Source organism: Spermophilus citellus (assembly GCF_964194105.1).
Source record: "Spermophilus citellus genome assembly, chromosome: 12".
In the NCBI taxonomy this organism is placed as follows: Eukaryota; Metazoa; Chordata; class Mammalia; order Rodentia; family Sciuridae; genus Spermophilus; species Spermophilus citellus.
The window spans coordinates 318,872-336,563 of NC_138198.1; the positions used below are offsets into that span (position 1 = coordinate 318,872).

The 17,692-nt window shown below is 45.1% G+C and overlaps 1 protein-coding gene across 1 annotated transcript; it reads left to right on the top strand.

The window, feature by feature from the left end:
- Positions 1-362: 362 nt before the first annotated feature.
- LOC308632014 (spermatogenesis-associated protein 31E1-like) lies at positions 363-2,026 on the top strand (the record flags this gene model as incomplete). Its single annotated transcript, XM_081263675.1, has 2 exons — positions 363-1,784; positions 1,918-2,026. Exons 1-2 carry the CDS (start codon positions 709-711, stop codon positions 2,024-2,026), a joined length of 1,185 nt encoding a protein of 394 aa, XP_081119801.1. The 5' UTR covers positions 363-708.
- Between the last annotated feature and the right edge of the window lie 15,666 nt (positions 2,027-17,692).

A 17,692-nucleotide genomic window follows, 5' to 3' on the forward strand; every position in this document is an offset into this window, starting at 1 on the left:
GTTCCCCGGCTTCATCTGGGTAAGGAGGTGGGACTTCCTGGTCAAAGTGTGGACTAGCTCTCACCTCCCTAAGAGACATTCCTCTTGGAAATTGTCCAGTCTTTCTCTCAGTACTGTGGTTGTTAGTACAGTGGAGCCTAGTGGAGGTAGAAGTAAATCACAGAATGCTGCTCCTCCGTGTGCCTTGCTATTCATGTCACTTGTCATGTGGCCTTGAACACTGGTGGTGGCCACCAGAGTCTACTCTCTTTGTCTGCCCCTGTGGACATTCCACACATCCTGCCTTTTCCACAATAACCAGGTCTTCATTTTCAGATTATAGTGATTTCTGGAAAAAAGGGGAAGAGACTAAAGATCTGCTTTTACTTCTACAAAGGTAAGTAACTTTCCACCTCTTCCTGAGTCCTTCCTCCTGCTGCCTGTGACAATCCAGCAACACAAAGCTCTCATGGGGGAGCAAGGAGCCTCAGGCGGGGCAAGATGTGACTAAAGCTCTGGGGTTATGGGACAGCAAGGGCTTGGTAACATCAGCGAGTGGAACAGTGAGGAGCCGTGGACCACAGTGTTTACCCCTGCTCCACCTGCCCTACCTCCTGGGCCCATCTGCTCCCAGCTGCAGCCTGTTCCTCTATCTCTTCCAGCCACTTAGGGAAGTGCCATGATGACAGCAGCTTTCACCAGCTCTTAAAAGGAGACAACCCAGATGAGATGTGCAAACCAGGGTCAGCTGGAGTCCACCAGCCACGCACACTGCCTGGGGAGGATGCTTTGGCCACTGCCTTCCTCCCTTTGGCCTCCCTGACTCCTTTGAGCAAGCGTCCTCTGCCCCTGGCCTCTACTCCCTCAGCAGACCTAATGACTTCCTCAGATACTGTTGAGACTCACTCATCCCTGAGTGCCTCTCAGTCTCCAGAGTCTGTGATTCCTCTAGAACGACGTTCACCTCAGCCACGTGGACTTTCCTCTCCCCCATCCCATCCTCCTGATCCCATGGCCCATCATATATCTCTGCCAGGCCCCAGCCTGACTCCCCCTCAGTGTGACTCAATGACACTCTCACGGGGAACCAGCCCACAGAGCTCCTCTCCACCCAACAACTCTTGGCTGCCTTCTCCTGTGCCAATGTCATCTGCTGTTCTGCTGCCGTCTCCGGTCCTGTTGCCCTCTCCTGACCCAGCATCATCTCCTGTCCCATTGCCATCTCCTATCCGATTGCCATCTTCTGTCTCATCAACTTCTCTTGGCACTTTGCATTCTCCAGTCAAATTGCCATCTCCTGTCCCAGCAGCCTCAGGCCATGTTCTCTCCAACTGTCCCATCTCATCCCTCTCCTGGTGGCAGATGGCTGCCAGAGTCTGTGGCCTCTCCCGCTCCCCACACAGTGAATCCAAGAAAGATCATGCTCCCCACCCACCAGAGGACTCACTCTGGGCAAACCGCCCACTCTCCCAGGTAGAGGCTGAAGGGACCTCTTTCATTAACCCTGGTGTCCACAAACTGCTGGAGATGGAGATCAGGAAGAGAGCAGAAATGAAGACAAAAGATGAACCAGTCCACTCTCTGGATTCTCTGGGAAGCACAGTACAGTCACTGGGCAGGGAGCAGGACACCACCATCCCACGACCCTTCTGGAACACAAAAGGCAAGCCAGAGAAGAAGCTTTCTATTCCTCAGCAGCCCTTTTCCACCAAGGTCCTGGGGGACCATTTACAGCAGAAATGGAGCCAGCTCTTTTGGGGCCTCCCCATTCTGCACAGCGAGTCCCTGGTGGCTACTGTCAGCATGTCTGGGCCCTCAGCAGACTTTTCCTCCATTGCATTCAATGAAGGGCCTAAATACTTTCCAGGGCAGGTGCAGGCTGCACCTGGGCCACTCTTTGCCTCCCAGTTGTTGCTCCACCCTCTTGTCCAACTCCAGCCTGGGGCTCCAACCTGGTCCTGGTCCCAGTCCCCACCGCTGGCTCAGATCCACCATCAGGACCATCTCCCACCATCTCTCCCAAGCCTGCCATGCCGTCTTCCTCTGAAAACTGCCTGTGGGTTTCCATGTCGCACAAGCCACAAGGGGACCCAGCTGCTTTCCCCTTCTGCTCTACAACACCTGGAATACCACATTATAAGAAAACACATAGAAAGTAGACAGGCTTTACCTTATTTGGTCCAGAAGTCTCAGAAGGTCTTTAGCCATCTCACTTCTGAGAACAGGGCCTCCTGTGACCACAACAAGCCCTCAGGGGACTTCCTCAGCCTTGAGCTTCAGGAGAAACTGGATCAACACCTGCAGAAGAGGTTCATGTTATATCAGTATGGACTACCACCCAATATGGACCCATTTCTGAATCTGACGGAGTCCTGGGATAACATCCCAAGAACAGATCAGGCAAAGGACAGTTGTGGGTCTTCATGGAAATCAGTGATTCCCGACAACAGGAGTCCTGCTGTGCAGAGGACTGGTTCTGAGAGGCCAGAGATAATACAGGTGGGTGTTTGTAATTCCAGGCTTGGCACATACCATGTCTCTGTCCTGCCTGGAAGTTCAAATACCCAGAAGGAAACGTGGGGTGGACCGACCTTACAAGGTGGGGAAGCCTTCAGGATCACCCCCCAGGAGCGCTCCCTCCTTGATGCTAGCATTCGGCAGGAACTGGAGGCTCATGTTACAAGTCTAAGAGTGAGGCACAGGTGGGGCCTGCCCCTCAGGGTCCTCAAGCATATTAACACCTTGATGAGGAGGAACTCTGAGGGCTCACCCCCTCCACAGCCTGCCCTTCCCTCTCCAGCCTCCTATGGCTCCAGGGCCGACCCCACTGCCCATGACGCCAAGGTCCTGGGAACACCCACTCCGAAAGGCCCAGGACTGAAGGAGGTGGCACGAACTCCAGGTCCCACCCAGAGGGGTCCTCTCTCTGGCCCCTCTTTTGAGTCCCTGAGCAGAATTCCATCTGGTGACAACTGTGGGCTCCCAGATGCTCCTTCAACGGCACATGAGGGCAGCCCGCCCTCTCAGCCCCACACTTACATTCTCGTGGGCAGAACCTGGCACAGTGATACTGTCCTGGGATCTGCAAGAGACAGTCTGGAACCAAGTCCAAGCCTAGAAATGGGCAGACAGGAATCCCTGGGGAGCGGAAGTATGAGCTCACAAGGCTCATGCCACAGCGTGCCATCACTTCAGGTAGGGTCCAAAGTTATAAAGACTGAAGAAGTCAGAGAGCTGGAGGATGAGGAGGAGGAGTCTTCTGACTGGGGAATCACCAAGGAAACCAGGAAGATATCAAACTTCCCAAATGTTCATATTAATTCCCTAGGGAGTTTAGAATCTCAGGGGACCAGTGAAGGACCCTCCTCTTCTATAAGTTCTATTTCCCACGGCCAAGAATACTACTCATGCCTGAAAGCACAGACTGAGCCAAAGAACCAGCCTCAGGAACTGGCTACAGGTGTCATCCTGCAAGACTGTGCCACTGACATGTTTCATCAGGACTGTGCCCCTGAGGTGCTCCTGGCCGCAGACATCCTAGCTTCCCAGGAGAGAGGGTCCAGCTCCCTAAGCATCTCCAGTAGGAGTTCATCAACTTCTCGGGGGCTGTATGGACTCTTAACCAGTGAAGACAGCAGCGAGGACCAGCAGGAACCCAAGACCCCTGAGCTCCAGGATCCAGGGAAGAGCAGGAGAAATACGTTTAGGCCAACTGCCAAGAGGGAGGACAGAGTAAGGCCCAGGTCAGAAGCACAGGAAGAAAGGTTTTCAGGAAGGAGGCCCTCCTGTGCTGGGGAAATGGGCCCCTCTGTCCCGGTTAAGGAGGTAGGGGACACTGTGGGGGACAAGTCCTCCCAGGCTCCTTCAAAGAGAAACTTAGGAGACAGAATAAAGAACTTTCTGAAGAATATTTTCCCCAGTAAATCCAAAGGGCAGGCAAACTCCTCACCCAAAATCATGACCCCATCATCTACTACTCAAAGCCCAGGGTCAGTCACAAGCCAACTGCTAATAGACAATGTCAGGGTGTCAGAAGCCCAGGCACTCTTGTCTACTTTTGGATGGATCATAGAGCAGAAAATGAGGTTTCAACATGAATGTTCTGCTTCAAAGGAAAACATAGTTAAAGAGAAACCCCAGGCCCCTATGGGTAGACAATCCCATGATGCTCGGGGTTCCTTCTCTCTGGAACAAAGGAGAGGGATCGGAACTATGACTCCTGGTCACCAGGCCAGCCCCAGGGGCCACAGCCATCCTCTGAACAGGTGGGTCAGAAACCTGGACAACAATCCGGCCTTGCTGCTCAGGGAGTCTGCACCTCTGCCCAGCCCCTGCCAGCAGAGGTCCAGTTTGGCAGGTATCTCGGGCCACAGTGTCCACTGTCCAAGGCACTGTGCTCTTCAGAGACGTTTGTTGTCTCGTCAACATCAGCTTGCTTCCCACTCCTGTCCTGCTGGGAAGAAGTTTTTCCCATTATAAAAACCATACTCAGAAAAACTGTCCCCCTGTGAGCCCTTTGTTTGAGAATGGCCTCTTCCTCATAAGGTGACAATTGCTTAAAAATGATTTTTTCTCTTTTTTTTAATCAGAGAGGCTTCTGTCTTTATAGTGCTGGGTCATAAGGAAGAAGGTCATTTCTGTTCTTCATTAGAATGGATTCTAAAAGAGGCTGGACAGTGGCAGGTGACAGGGAGGTGACAGTGGCACTGAGTACCCACCGTTATGTCAGACCCCTTTGTTATACCTTAAGAATTCATGACTTGATCATGACAGAAATAACAGAACGCCTTTGGAACCCCGCCCTCACGTCCGAATCAGCCTTTCCCTCCATTCTGAACTTTGTGAGGCCACAGGGATTGGGGTGCAGGGTTACCAGGGGACTCAATAGCCTCCCCTGCCACAAATGGGCCCAGGAAATTGGGGAAAGGTGTAAGTTTCCTGGCCTGAGTTCAGAGATGCTCAGAGAGTCCTGGCTGTTGGATGTCTTGGTGGGGAACAGAGGACACCTGCCCTGGGAACCCCTCCCTTGTGGAGGCTAACATGGAGATGGGCCTTGACAGCTCCTTCTAGCTCCGGCTGCCTGCCATGGCCATGTCACGTGCTTCTGCTCCTGCCTTCCTACTCTCTAGGGTAGTGACCAGAAAAACAAACTGCAGATCTGTGTGTGAGTGTCTTGTGGGAACAGCAAGTTGGCTGCTGAGGGCTGTGTCACATGCAGCTCACCACCTCTCAGCTCTCCAACCCCCAGCTGGCACAAATGGGTATGTACTAACCATGTGACAGTGGGGCACAGTGGGCAGAGTGGGATATGGAATGGATTATAATGGAGCCAAAGAAAGGGGCAGAGTAACATGGGGATGTCACAGATGGTGTGGTGGATGGGAAGCCCCTGCCCTCCCAGTATCAGCCACCAACCTGGTGGGGTAGAAACATCATGGACTCACCCTGGCCCCACCCCTGTGGACTCTGCTCTGGCTCCCAGACCACAGGTCTGGAGAAGCCTCTTTAGCAATGACATAGGCTAGAGAGGAAGCAAACCCTTTGGTAGAGAAGATTCATTTCCTGACATCATACTGAATAGTCCTCATGTCTTGACTATAGAAGGGATGAGTTAACAATTGGAGTAGCCAGGAACACAGAACTGTAGCCGATGACTTTAGACATACACATGGACACATGGCCCTAGCACTTCTTCTGCAGTGGAAAGGTGGGGACCTAAAAAATCCAAAGGGGAGCCTGGGGTCACAAAACAAGGTTCTCTAGGCCCCAGAACTTGCTTGTCCACAGACTAGAGGTGGTTCAGTTAGAACTTGTCATATCAGGGCAGTGACTTGTCCAAAATGTGGGAGCAAGCTGGGCAGGGGGCAAGCAGGAGTCTTCCCTGCCCCCACTGTGCTTCCAGCACAGGCTGCTGCTTCCCAGGATCTGTCCACGTGGGAAAGCAGGCAGGATCCACAGGAGGAAGAGGAGAAGCTGTGCCTGCAGAGTGTTGGATGCTATAGCCCTAGTCCTTAATTAGAAGACTTTTTACTACTGCGTCCATCTTAATATTTGCCATTGATACATTTAGGTATTTTATATCCTTTTGATTCAACTTTGGTAAGTCATATGTGTCTGGAAATTTCTCCATTTCTTCTAGATTTCCTAGTTTATTAGGCATAGAGTTTTTCAAAAATTTCCCTAATGATCCTTTGAATTTCACTGTATCTGGCTTAAGACCCCTTTTTAAGTCTGATTTTGTTTATTTGGGCCTTATCTGTTTGTGTCAGTTTAGCTAAGGGTTTGTCAATATTATTGTATCAAAGAACCAACTCTTTGTTTCATTGATGTTTTATATTTGATTGATTGTATATCCTCTTCTGAGAAGTGTCTGTTCAGATCCTTGGCTCATTTGTTGATTGGGTTATTTGGTTTTTTGGTGCTTAGCTTTTTGAGTTCTTTATATACCCTAGAGATTAGTGCTCTATTTGATGTGTGAGGGGTAAAAATTTGCTTCCAGGATATAGGCTCTCTGTTCACCTCACAGATTGTTTCTTTTGTTGCTATAACCATTTAGTTGATTCCATCCCATTGATTGATTCTTAGTTTTAATTCTTGTGCTACAGAATTTTTATTAAGGAAGTTGGGGCCTAATCCCACATGATGAAGATTAGGGCCTACTTTTTCTTCTATTAGACACTGAGTCTATGGTTTAATTGCTAGGTCCTTGATCTACTTTGAGTTGAGTTTTGTGCATGGTGAGAGATAGGGGGTTAATTTCATTTTGTTGCATATGGATTTCCAGTTTTCCCAGCACCATTTGTTGAAGAGGCTATCTTTTCTCCAATGATGTTTTTGGCACCTTTGTCTAATATAATTATGATTTTGTGGGTTAGTCTCTGTGTCCTCTATTCTGTACCACTGGTCTACCAGTCTTTTTTTTTTTAATGTTTTTTTAAAGAGAGAGAGAGAGAGAATTTTAATATTTATTTATTTAGTTTTTTTAGTTATCGGCGGACACAACATCTTTGTTTTTTTGTATGTGGTACTGAGGATCGAACCCGGGCCGCATGCATGCCAGGCAAGCACGCTACCGCTTGAGCCACATCCCCAGCCCCTACCAGTCTTTTTTGGTACCAATCTGGTACCCATTTCAGCAGCCAGCAGAAGCCAACCATGAACTTTTCTTGACTTTGGTAAGCCAGTGTTAAAATACAGTCATTATTTTTACATTAAATCATATAAATGTATAATATTAATATTAAAAAACAATGGCAAGAAGTAATCAAAATGCACTATTTAGTTTATTTTAAGATATCTTGCTATTTCCCAACCACTTTAGGCTATTTATTGTGTTTTATTGTTTTTAAAGTACTTCCCTCGTTCAGTACAGAAAACATATTTATTAATCAATTAAATTTCTTTCCACATTTTATATTTTGTTTTGTGTTTATTTTGTTTTAACTCATGTGTTCTACTTACATACATATTTATTTTGTTTTCTATTGATTTATGAAAAAGCAATAAAACATTTCTTAGAAAAACATTTATAACAAAGAAAGGCTCTATTGAGAGGACTTCGTGGAGAATTCTGGGCAGGTTCCTGTGTGTCCAAGGACCAAAATAAGTGAGGCAATGTCCAAGTTGCTGAGCACCATGGCCCGTGGAAGAGCTGGTTATTATGGAGATAGCAATGGGTTAGTATTATAATTCAACAAAGAGTTGAATAGACTCCCAGAGTCTATTTTTGAAATCTCTTCTCCTTCTCCTAGAGTTCCCATTGTTAGGGGACAGACAGATATGAATGGTGGGAACCCAAGGTTAGGAAAATAATTCCATAAAATGGGCCCATTGGACTGACAACCACATGCTTTATTTTTCAAGAAGAAATTTACCTGCAGTCCTGCCAGCCTAAGTGGACAGGATATGTCACATTTCTCAGAAAATCACCTGTTATCTGCAGAAGAAATGCAGGCCTGAAAAAAAAAGTCAATAAGAAAAGCCCATGCTACCCTGAAAGGGGAGACATTCTGTGACCCTTTCATACACCAGATCCCAAAACTCAGGGAAATACGGATGGTATACTCCTAGCCATAAATCTGTAAAAAATTTATGGTTAAGAATCAAATGGGAGCTGGGTGCAGAGGCTCATGCCTGTAATCCCAGCAACTTGGGAGGCTGAGACAGGAGAATTGTGAGTTCAAAGCCAGCCTCAGCATTGGCAAGGTGGCCAGGTGCTTAGCAGCTCAGTAAGACCCTGTCTCTAAATAAAATACAAAATACGGCTGGGGATGTGGCTTAGTGGTTGAGTGTCCCTGAGTTCAATCTCCAGTACCAAAAAAAAAAAAAAAAAGAATTAAATGAGAACCAGTCAGCAAAGTGAAATACTGTTGTCATGGCAGTGGGGACTTGAAAGTCTGATGTCATCTTCATATCAATCAAAAGTCAAGAAGTGGACCTGAACAGGACTCTCTGGATACTTCTCTGATGTCCCCAATAAAACTGGAGTAAAGAGAGAAACACTGCAGTGTCCCCTTTTCCCTTTCCCATCCCTTCTAATAAACTCATTCCTGTTACTCTGAAATCTTTTGCAAGAATCAGGGTTTGAATTGGGGATGGGTCTTCACGCTGCTTCAGTTTCCTGAAAGGCCCCAGCTCTGTGACACCATTTGAAGTCTGAGTTTGCTGAAGTTATGTTTCGGATAGACATATAAAAAAATGACCCGGATATATATATACCTTAACTTTTTGTACCAAGAAACAAATTGCTAAAAAGTTAGCATCTCAAGATACCTGAAATAAAACTCCCAAACTGATGGATTTTAAAAAGTAAAATAACTGCTTGAGAAAATTGATGCCATTAGATATAAATTTAAATATCTAGGAAATTGGATTTTTTGGAAATATCTATTCAATAGATATTTCCTAAAATTAAAATAGTTAATATTTTCCATACAAAAGCAGATTGCTGAAATTTCTGCATTCTAGATAAGAACATGCTATAGTATTCAACCTTATTTTTCTTCTCCAAAATCTCCTTAAGAAATTGTGTGTTCCATAGTTACCCCAACGAAAGTCCAAAAGCAAAAACAAACACTCCAAAAGTAGCCACGTGAGCCTTGCATTCCACATTTTGCTTGTGCAGGGAGTCCCTTGTCCTGCAGTTCTTGCTGCTCTAGGGACCCTGGATCAAGCTGGCTCAGAGCATTCCAGAGGCTGCTGTCTTCCACCTTCTCATCCTGTCAGTCATGGGGACTGTAGGTGCAGCTTGGTGAAGAGAACCCTGGTCTTGGCAGAGGTGGTTGAAATTGACTAGAGGAATCATATTAAGGGTTTTTTTTTTTCTTTCTGCTCCCCACAAAAGCTTGCAATACATACTCGTTTCCAGACAGAGACTGCTCTCCTCATAACTCAGATGCTGAAATCCTGGGCTGTAAATCTTCAAGTGCCCACCTGCTTGTGAGACCCCATTGAGAGAGTGGAAATTCGTCAACTGCTTTGACTGCAACACTATCAAAAGTGGCATTTAGAGTACAGATCATTATTATACAACATAAAGTCAATGGAAACAGAGGGAACTGACTGGATTGGTCCTTTTTTTGTATTGTTTTTCTTTCTTGTGGTTGTCAGCCTTTCCCATGTTGAGTCATTGAGTTTGTTTTCTCGGAACATGGACTGCACTCATCTGTTGGTGGAGCCAAGAATTTTTTTTTTTTCCTAATACTTCCAATGCAATTCATGGATGAGCACTTTAGAAACTATTTTTTAGCATTAAGCTACTTATTTCTCAATTCCATACAGTTACTAGTATAAAGTACTTTACATTCTTCAAAAAGATAAATAAATAAAAATGATTATATTGGGAAAAATGTTTAGATTTGGCCTTAAGATACTAAATGGCTTTTTTCAACATGAGATTTTATTTGAACTCTGCAATTTTCCAAGTAATATATAATACAAAATTTACTGTTTTTTTAGTTAAAAAAATTTTTTTAGTTATACATTTTTTAAATTATACATATCTTTATTTATTTTTATGTGGTGCTGAGGATAGACCTCAGTGCCTCACATATGTGAGGCAAGTGCTCTGTCACTGAGCCACAATCCCAGCCCTCAAATTGCTGCTAAATTCAAATACTTTAAACAATATTAAAATGATAAATTATAATATCTAAAAGTATGTCAAGTCCTAACATAAATCAGAACTATATATCAAAATGTTTGAGGAAGATCTTATAAAAGTAAAATTTTCCTGATATTTTTTTATAAAACATATTTTTTTTCTATTCACAAGGAGGATCCTGATAGAGTTGGCCTGTATCAGATAATAGATTTATTCAAATCACAATAAAGGGGCTTGCAAATGAGATTTCTGTAAAGGTGCATGAATTGCAGGGATATTTTTGTCCCTAAATGCAAAATCCAAAATTCTATTTATTTGTTCTAAAAGATTTAGCATATAAGGGCGAAGAGATGTTCTATTTTAAAGTCATCACTTTTTTTTCCTAATTTTTTAATTTTTTGACCAAGTGGCCCTTACAAATGCACTATGGATGTTGAGGGCTGTGCTCAGGCCAAAGCTGACATCATCCGTATAAAATATCTGCATGTGTTAATTCACAGAGCTCTGTCTTGGTAGCCGTGTCCCTTTATTTAGTCAAAGCTTGTCTGGATGCACAGTGGTAGCACGTGGGTAGAGAAGTGCCAACAGCTGGGACAGAGGCTGCCTGAGATTGCCACATGGAAGCTCTTTTGTGATTTTTCTCACATTCCTTTTCCAGCTTCAGAGTCTCTAAGTCCCTGTAGACAGCTCAAGTTACCAAATGAGACAAACAGAGTAAATCAGTCCAGTTTTCAGAATTGCCAGCAACCTTCAGAGAGGCAGAGTTAGGTGTGATTTTTGTCCACCATCTGTGCCAAATTACAGAACTACCCCCAGAATCAGTTCTCTACTGGACCCAGTAGCCTCTCTCAGATGAGTGAGCTTCTTTCAGGAGGGCTCAGATTTCTTAGCGCTGTTCCTGCTTCTTTGCAGGATGGTATTTGAATGGAATTGTGTGATGGGGGAGACATTCTGGTATGTGTCAGCTCTTCAGGTTGGTCCTTGACTCTCACTATGTGCTAAGGCAGTTTAATCTTAACCCTGAAGATTGGCTGGCATCTGCTCCTGAGTCCTGTTGGACTTTTTCATCAAAGTCTTGTTGGTAAGTCCATGTTCCCAGGGAACAGGTCGTTATCCCTTGTTGAATGTGCCCCATGTCACTTCTTGCTGATGGTGTAGCTCTGAAGTCTGTGAATCTTGTTTCTGGCCTGAGCAGTCAGACTGGCGTCGGTTCCAGGTTTCATTTGCTCATGTCAAATCAATTCAATCTTTTAAACTCCCATATTTGTCTCACCTTGATGACCTATTGGGAACTCTGGGTCACAATGCAGAAGCAAAAGAGGATTTGTCGATTTTGTCCTGACAATTCGGGCTCAGAAATGACCTATCAATTCCACCTCCAACTTATCTTTCAGAACTAATTACATAACCCCACAAACCAGAGGGCATGGAAGTATAACCCTGTCAGGAACTACAGAATCTGCTTTACCATGGTTCAGAAATTCTCCCTCTAGAATTCCTACTTCCCAGAGCCCAGGAGACTCCTGCCTGAGAGCAAGGGCTGTGCCAGAGAACCAGCCTCAAGATCTGGCCACTGGTGTCATCCTTCAAGACTGTGCCCCTACCTATTCCTTCAGGACTGAGGTGCTCCTTCCTGGTGGCAGACATCCTGGCTTTCCGGGACTCTCTGTTCATCTCCCTAAGCATATCCAGTTGCAGCTTGTCCATGGCCCAGGGGCCTGTAGGGTCTCAACCAGCAAAGAGAACAGCCAGAACCTGCAGGATCCACAAGCTCCTGGACCCAAGAAAGAGCAAGAAGAAAAAACTTGGTCCAACTGATAAGAGAGAGGGTTGTGTATGGCCCAGCTCGGGCATAAGGAAGGAAGGTTTGAAGGAGGGAAGCCCTCCCGTGCTGGGGGGTGTGCCCCCTGCCCAGGTCAGGGAGGTAGGAGACACAGTGTGGGACAAGCGCTCCCCGGCTCCTTCCAGAGAAAGGACTGGCTCCTTCAGAGAGGCCCTTCAGGAACAGGATAAGGAACTTTCTGCAATGCATTCTCCCCCATAAGGTCAGAGGGATGGCATATTTCTTGCAAAAAGTCAAGACCCCATTAGCCATTTTCCAAACTAGCCTCAGTAACAAGCACAGAGAACCTGAAGAAAACACTGATAGTCCATGACATGATGCAGCAACAGAGGTATGCCAAGTATCTCCATTGCCCATTCCTGATCATAAAAAAGGAAGGTTCTGGGTGGCCATGCGTTTGATACCTTGGAGCATTTTCCTCAAACTAATAACAACTATTCTGTTGGCTAGTGCCCCTAATTGTTATGGTCAAAGTAGACTAAAGAAAGGATGAACTCAGGGATTCGAATTCCCAGCTCAATCTCACACAAATGACCACAAAGATTCTACATCTGCCCTGGAAGAAACCTTCATTCCCTGCGACCACAGAGCTGAGACTGCCCAAAAGCAAACCCAGAACCACATCCTGTGAGTGGCTGAATTGTGATGCACATTAAACCCCCAACGTGGTAGAGTGTCTGCTGTGAGGGCATTGACTGGGGCCAGGGGTGGGGGTGGGGTGGTCCATAAATTCAATGGCACTGTTGGCAAGATCTTGATGACATTTGAGAGGTGGAACCCCTGAATTCCCCGTCCTCTTTGCCTTTAGAAGCAGCTGCTGCACCCCCATCTGAGTTAACCCAGCTTTGCCTGAAGAGACTCCAGTCCCCTCCCGAGGCAGCCTCCAGGTAAGACACTCCTCCTGCTCCTCAGGACCCACCCTCATTGCCCTTTTTGCTTCTGGGCCTACAACCATACTCTGGTCCCCATAGACCTTAAAACTGGTTCAAAGTGGATCCTTGAGGAGGTACACTCCATAAGGCTACCTGATTTTTAAAAAATTCTATACAGACATAAAAGTGAGGACCTATGTGTGGCAGTGGACTTGTGAGACAATGGTGGAAGAAACATAAAGTTGGATGAGACCAAATGTGCTGATTGAGGCCTACTAAATGGAGATTCTGCTTTTAGCACTTCAGCTCAGTATTGAACAGCATCTCATTATTTGGTTTGCTGACTGAAATGTGGACCAAAAGGTGACCCAAATTCAATTATTGCCAGAACTGTTTAGGAATGACAGAGAGAAAATAATTCAAAGGATAAGAAACATGTGAATTAGAACGGCCTTGTCCTTAGTATCTGCGCACCTACCTTAAAATAAAAGTCCAGAGAATACATCTTTGAGAGTAATTTTGAGAAATAAATTTGTATAGAGTCTCAGGATCCTTAAAAATGTCACAAGTCAGTTTACTGTAGGGCAGAAATTAAATGGAAACTGCTGACACTAAATTTGAAAACCTAAAGCATGTAGTTGGAAAGAATTGATCCTGGGACTGGCAGAGGCCAAATGGCAGCACTCAGTTACCAGAGGAAAGGTGATCATGATTACCATGGAGACAGGAGGGTCAAAGGACCAATCAGAGTAATCTGAGGAGCTTGATTACTGAGTTCCTAGGAATTAAACAGATGGGAAGTCTACTAGATTCTTACTGAATCTGCACAGCATAAGAGTTTCAGATCAAGTGAACAGAAGTCAAACTAGAATCACAAAAAGAGTTAAAGACCCTCCCTCAATCAACTCCCAGACTGGAGCCAGTCTGCAGAACCAGAAGGCCTTGAATGTAGGGAAGGCTGGGTGCCCTTGTGGAAAGACCCTCTGCACTGCCAACATGTAAATGATTAATCTTTCTCCCAGACTCATTCCAACAGACCTACCACTTCTTACCAGGATGACTGTGCACTGAAGATACTGGAAATAATCAGGTGTTAGGGAGATTATGGGATATGCCTCTGAACTGACACTGATTCCAGTAAACCCAAAACACTGCTGTGGCCCACAAGGTAGGGTAGGGGCTGGCTGATGGAGGTCAGGTGATCAATGGAATTTTAGCTCCAGTGCATCTCACAGTTGGCTCAGAAGTCCCTGCTCCCACCTGCTGTTAGTTCGCCTATCTTTAATGCATCATTGAAATAAACATACTCAGCAGCTGCAGACTCCCTATGCTGGTTCCCTGACCCATGGAGTGGGGGTTATTATGGGGGAAAGGTGAAGTGGAAGACACTAGAACTGTCTCTACCCAGAAAAATAGTAAATCAAATACAATACCGCATTCCTGGAGGGACTGGAAAAAATAGTGCCGCCATCAAGGGCTCAAAGGACATAGGTGTATGATTTCCACTAGATCCCATTCAATATTCCTGTGTGGCTTGTGCAAAAACAGATGGACCTTAGAGAATGACAGTGGATTACCATAAGCTTACGGAGGTGGTGACTTCACTTACAGCTGTTCTACCAGATGTGGTTTCATTTCATGAGCAAATCAACACATCCCCTGTACCTGGCATCAGCAGGCAAGGCCAACAGTATACTTTCATTGTCTTACTTCAGGAGCCTTATGTCCTAAACCAACTCACAGGTATCCTGATCTATTTTCCTTTCCAAAAGACATGACAGTGTTCTAGGGCTTCTCAGTGGTCCCTGTTTTCAGTGTTTCAGGTGATGCTAGCTATGGAGCCTGAGGTACTCAAAAGGGACTCATAACTAGTTAGTTGTATCATTTAAATTTATGTATTTGATACTGGGGATTGAACCCAGGGGCATTTAACTACAGAGCCACATCCCCAGCCATTTTTCTATATTTTATTTAGAGACAGGGTCTCACTAAGTTGCTTAGGGCCTTGCTAATTGCTGAGGCTGGCTTTGAACTTGTAATCCTCCTGCCTCAGCCTTCCAAACTGCTGGGATTACAGGTATGTGCCACTGTACCTGGCTTTTCTCCCAAATAGCAACTTTCTGTCATGAGAAAAGGACAGGGTTTGTTACCCTCAAGAATCCTTGGCCTCAGTTCCTACATATGTGTATTCCCTCTTATTTGGACTAAAAAATGTTCATCCACCGCCATGAGGTCTGGTCTGGTCTGGTCCATGTTCTGTCTAGTCACCATCACCCAAGTCCAGGGACCTGGGACGTACCCTGGTTGGAGACCAGGTGCTGCAGCCAGGGGCAGAACGGGAGGAAGGGAAACGGCCTCAGTCCAACATCTTCAATTTACTGACGAACATCAAGAAGCAGCAAGTGCCCAGAGCCCCAGCTGGAATGATCACAGAGCTTCTGCTGGAAACCAAGTTGTTTCAGTCAGTACCGCAGGGAGGTATCAGCAAAAAATCCTCAAAACTGAATGTCACATTTGACTCCTAAAGTGCTGCAAATAAAACCTGACTCCAGCGCACAACACAGTGATGATAGGATTCATGATTTTTCTCGGTTCCCCTTTTATGCTTTCCATGACACAGGACTCACGGTTGGCTTTTATTTTTGTCATGTCCAGTTTTATTTCCTGTGCATTGTTTGCACTTCATTGTGATTTTGCATTTAAAACAGAAAATACCATGTTAACTTATGGGAAAGATGCAAGAAATAATAATAAAAAATGAAACCTACCCACATCCCAACATTTCTAGTTTAGGAAATGCTATCCCTGTCTTTAGAGGGGCTTCAGGACCCTCCACAATCACATCTGCTCAATATTCTCACTGCTTTAATTATGTTATTATCAAAGAAAATGCATTAATAAGTGACATAATAAGTGTAGTTCTGAACCTCAGCTAAAGGTCACCATGTCACACAATGCTACTGAAAACTGCTTCTCTTAAAAGTGTGTTGAGGAGCTGGGGCTATGGCTCCGTGGGAGAGCGCTTGCCTAGCACATGTGAGGCGCTGGGTTCAATTTTTAGCACCACATAAACACAAACAAATAAAGGCATGTTATCCATCTTTAACTTCAAAATTTTTTTTTAAAAATGTGTTGACATGATTTGCTCTTATTGTGTTTACTTGTACTTCATTTATTTTAACTTGAGTATGATAATCGGCACTTTCAATTTTAACTTTCTACTTGAGTCAAATTTGCATGAAGTAGGTGTGATCTTCACCCACCACCTCTCACCCTATGCTTTTTTTTTTTTTTTTTTTTTTTGGTTCTAGGGATTGAACCCAGGGGTACTTAACCACTGAGGCACATCCCCAGCCTTTTTTTTATTTTGAGACAGGGCCTTTCTAAGTTACTGAGGCTGACTTTGAACTTATGATCCTCCTGCCTCAGCTTCCAGAGCCACTTGGATTACACACCTGCACCACCACACCTGGCTCCATTTATTTGTTATAACCAAATTAGGGGTTTGTCTGGGTCATGTGTCCAGGAGCGGGCCACTCTAGCAAGGGGCTTGTCATCTGTGAGGCGATGATGCTGGTCTATATCTCCACAGTTAGAACTATAGTAGCATCATATCTGCACCATTCTGAATATTGGTCCCCTTTTAAATTTTGGTAGTTTTGGAAAATAGAAAATCCTTTAGTATTTTGGATTATTATTTCCAAATTAAGACATAAAAAAGCACATAAATTTAAGTAAACAGTAACCACCAATAATATGAAACAGGCAGAGGTAGAAAGGAGCTGAGAGGCCCACTCTAGAGGTTCCTGTGAGTCGAGATATGACAGCAAGGAGTGGTCTCTGGCTCTAATTTCCTTACAAATGATTTCTTTTTAAATACTGGGACTATGTACAGGTGCTCCTCAACAGGTTTACACTAAAATGTACAAGTTTAAAATGCATTCAATTTACCATCATACATCACAGATTAGCCTTGCCCACCTTCACTGTGCTCAGAACACTTACAGTAGTCTAGAGTTGGGCAAAACAGTCCAACATAGAGCTCATGTATTTTATAATAAGTGCTGAGCATCTCATGGAACAGGATGGTTGTAAGGGTGCACTTTCACACAACTGAATATGAAAAAAGTAGTGAAGTCAAACCATCATAAGTTTATCTGGTGAGTAAGAGGGCAACAAACAAGACTCGGCAAGGGGCAGGAGACTTAGACAACGAGAATCAGAGAGGAAAACCTTGATTTGGATACAAAAGGGGAATAGGTAGAAAGTCTACTCAGGGCCTAATTACCTATAATGGGAGCCTGAACTAATCTGCATTGTGAGAGGAAGTTTATATCCCATTTAAAGTACTGGTGGCATAGTGTATGTCACAGAGCATGGCAACAACATCTGGAGGAGATGCTGTAGAGCATCCCAAACACTGACCAATAATAAAGAGTCCATGAGAGACTCCAAAAGTGGACAGTGAATGACATGCCAGAGTAGGAGGCTAAGTTCAGCTCCCTAAATATTTTCTTTAATCCATTAGGGCATGATCACAGGTCCAGAGCCCAACAAGGCCAACAGGAATCCACTTAGGAGGATTGGAGACTCCTCACACTATGGCAAGAAATAGCCAGCCCATCTGTGGGGGACAAGCCACTTGAGGCCCCATGGAATTGTCCCCATGGTGCAAAACCCCAGAGCTCTTTGTCTTTGCATCAACTCTGGTAGTATACCACCTGGATGCACAGCTTGGACAGGCATGGTGTTTGGGGCAGGGGCCAGAGCTCCCAGCTGCTCATAGGAGAAGGCATCCAAGACTTATGGGCAGTTAAATCTATTAACGTTTCTTTTTTTTTCTTTTTTCTTTGTTCTTTTTAGATCTATATGGCAGTAGAGTGTATTTTGGCATAT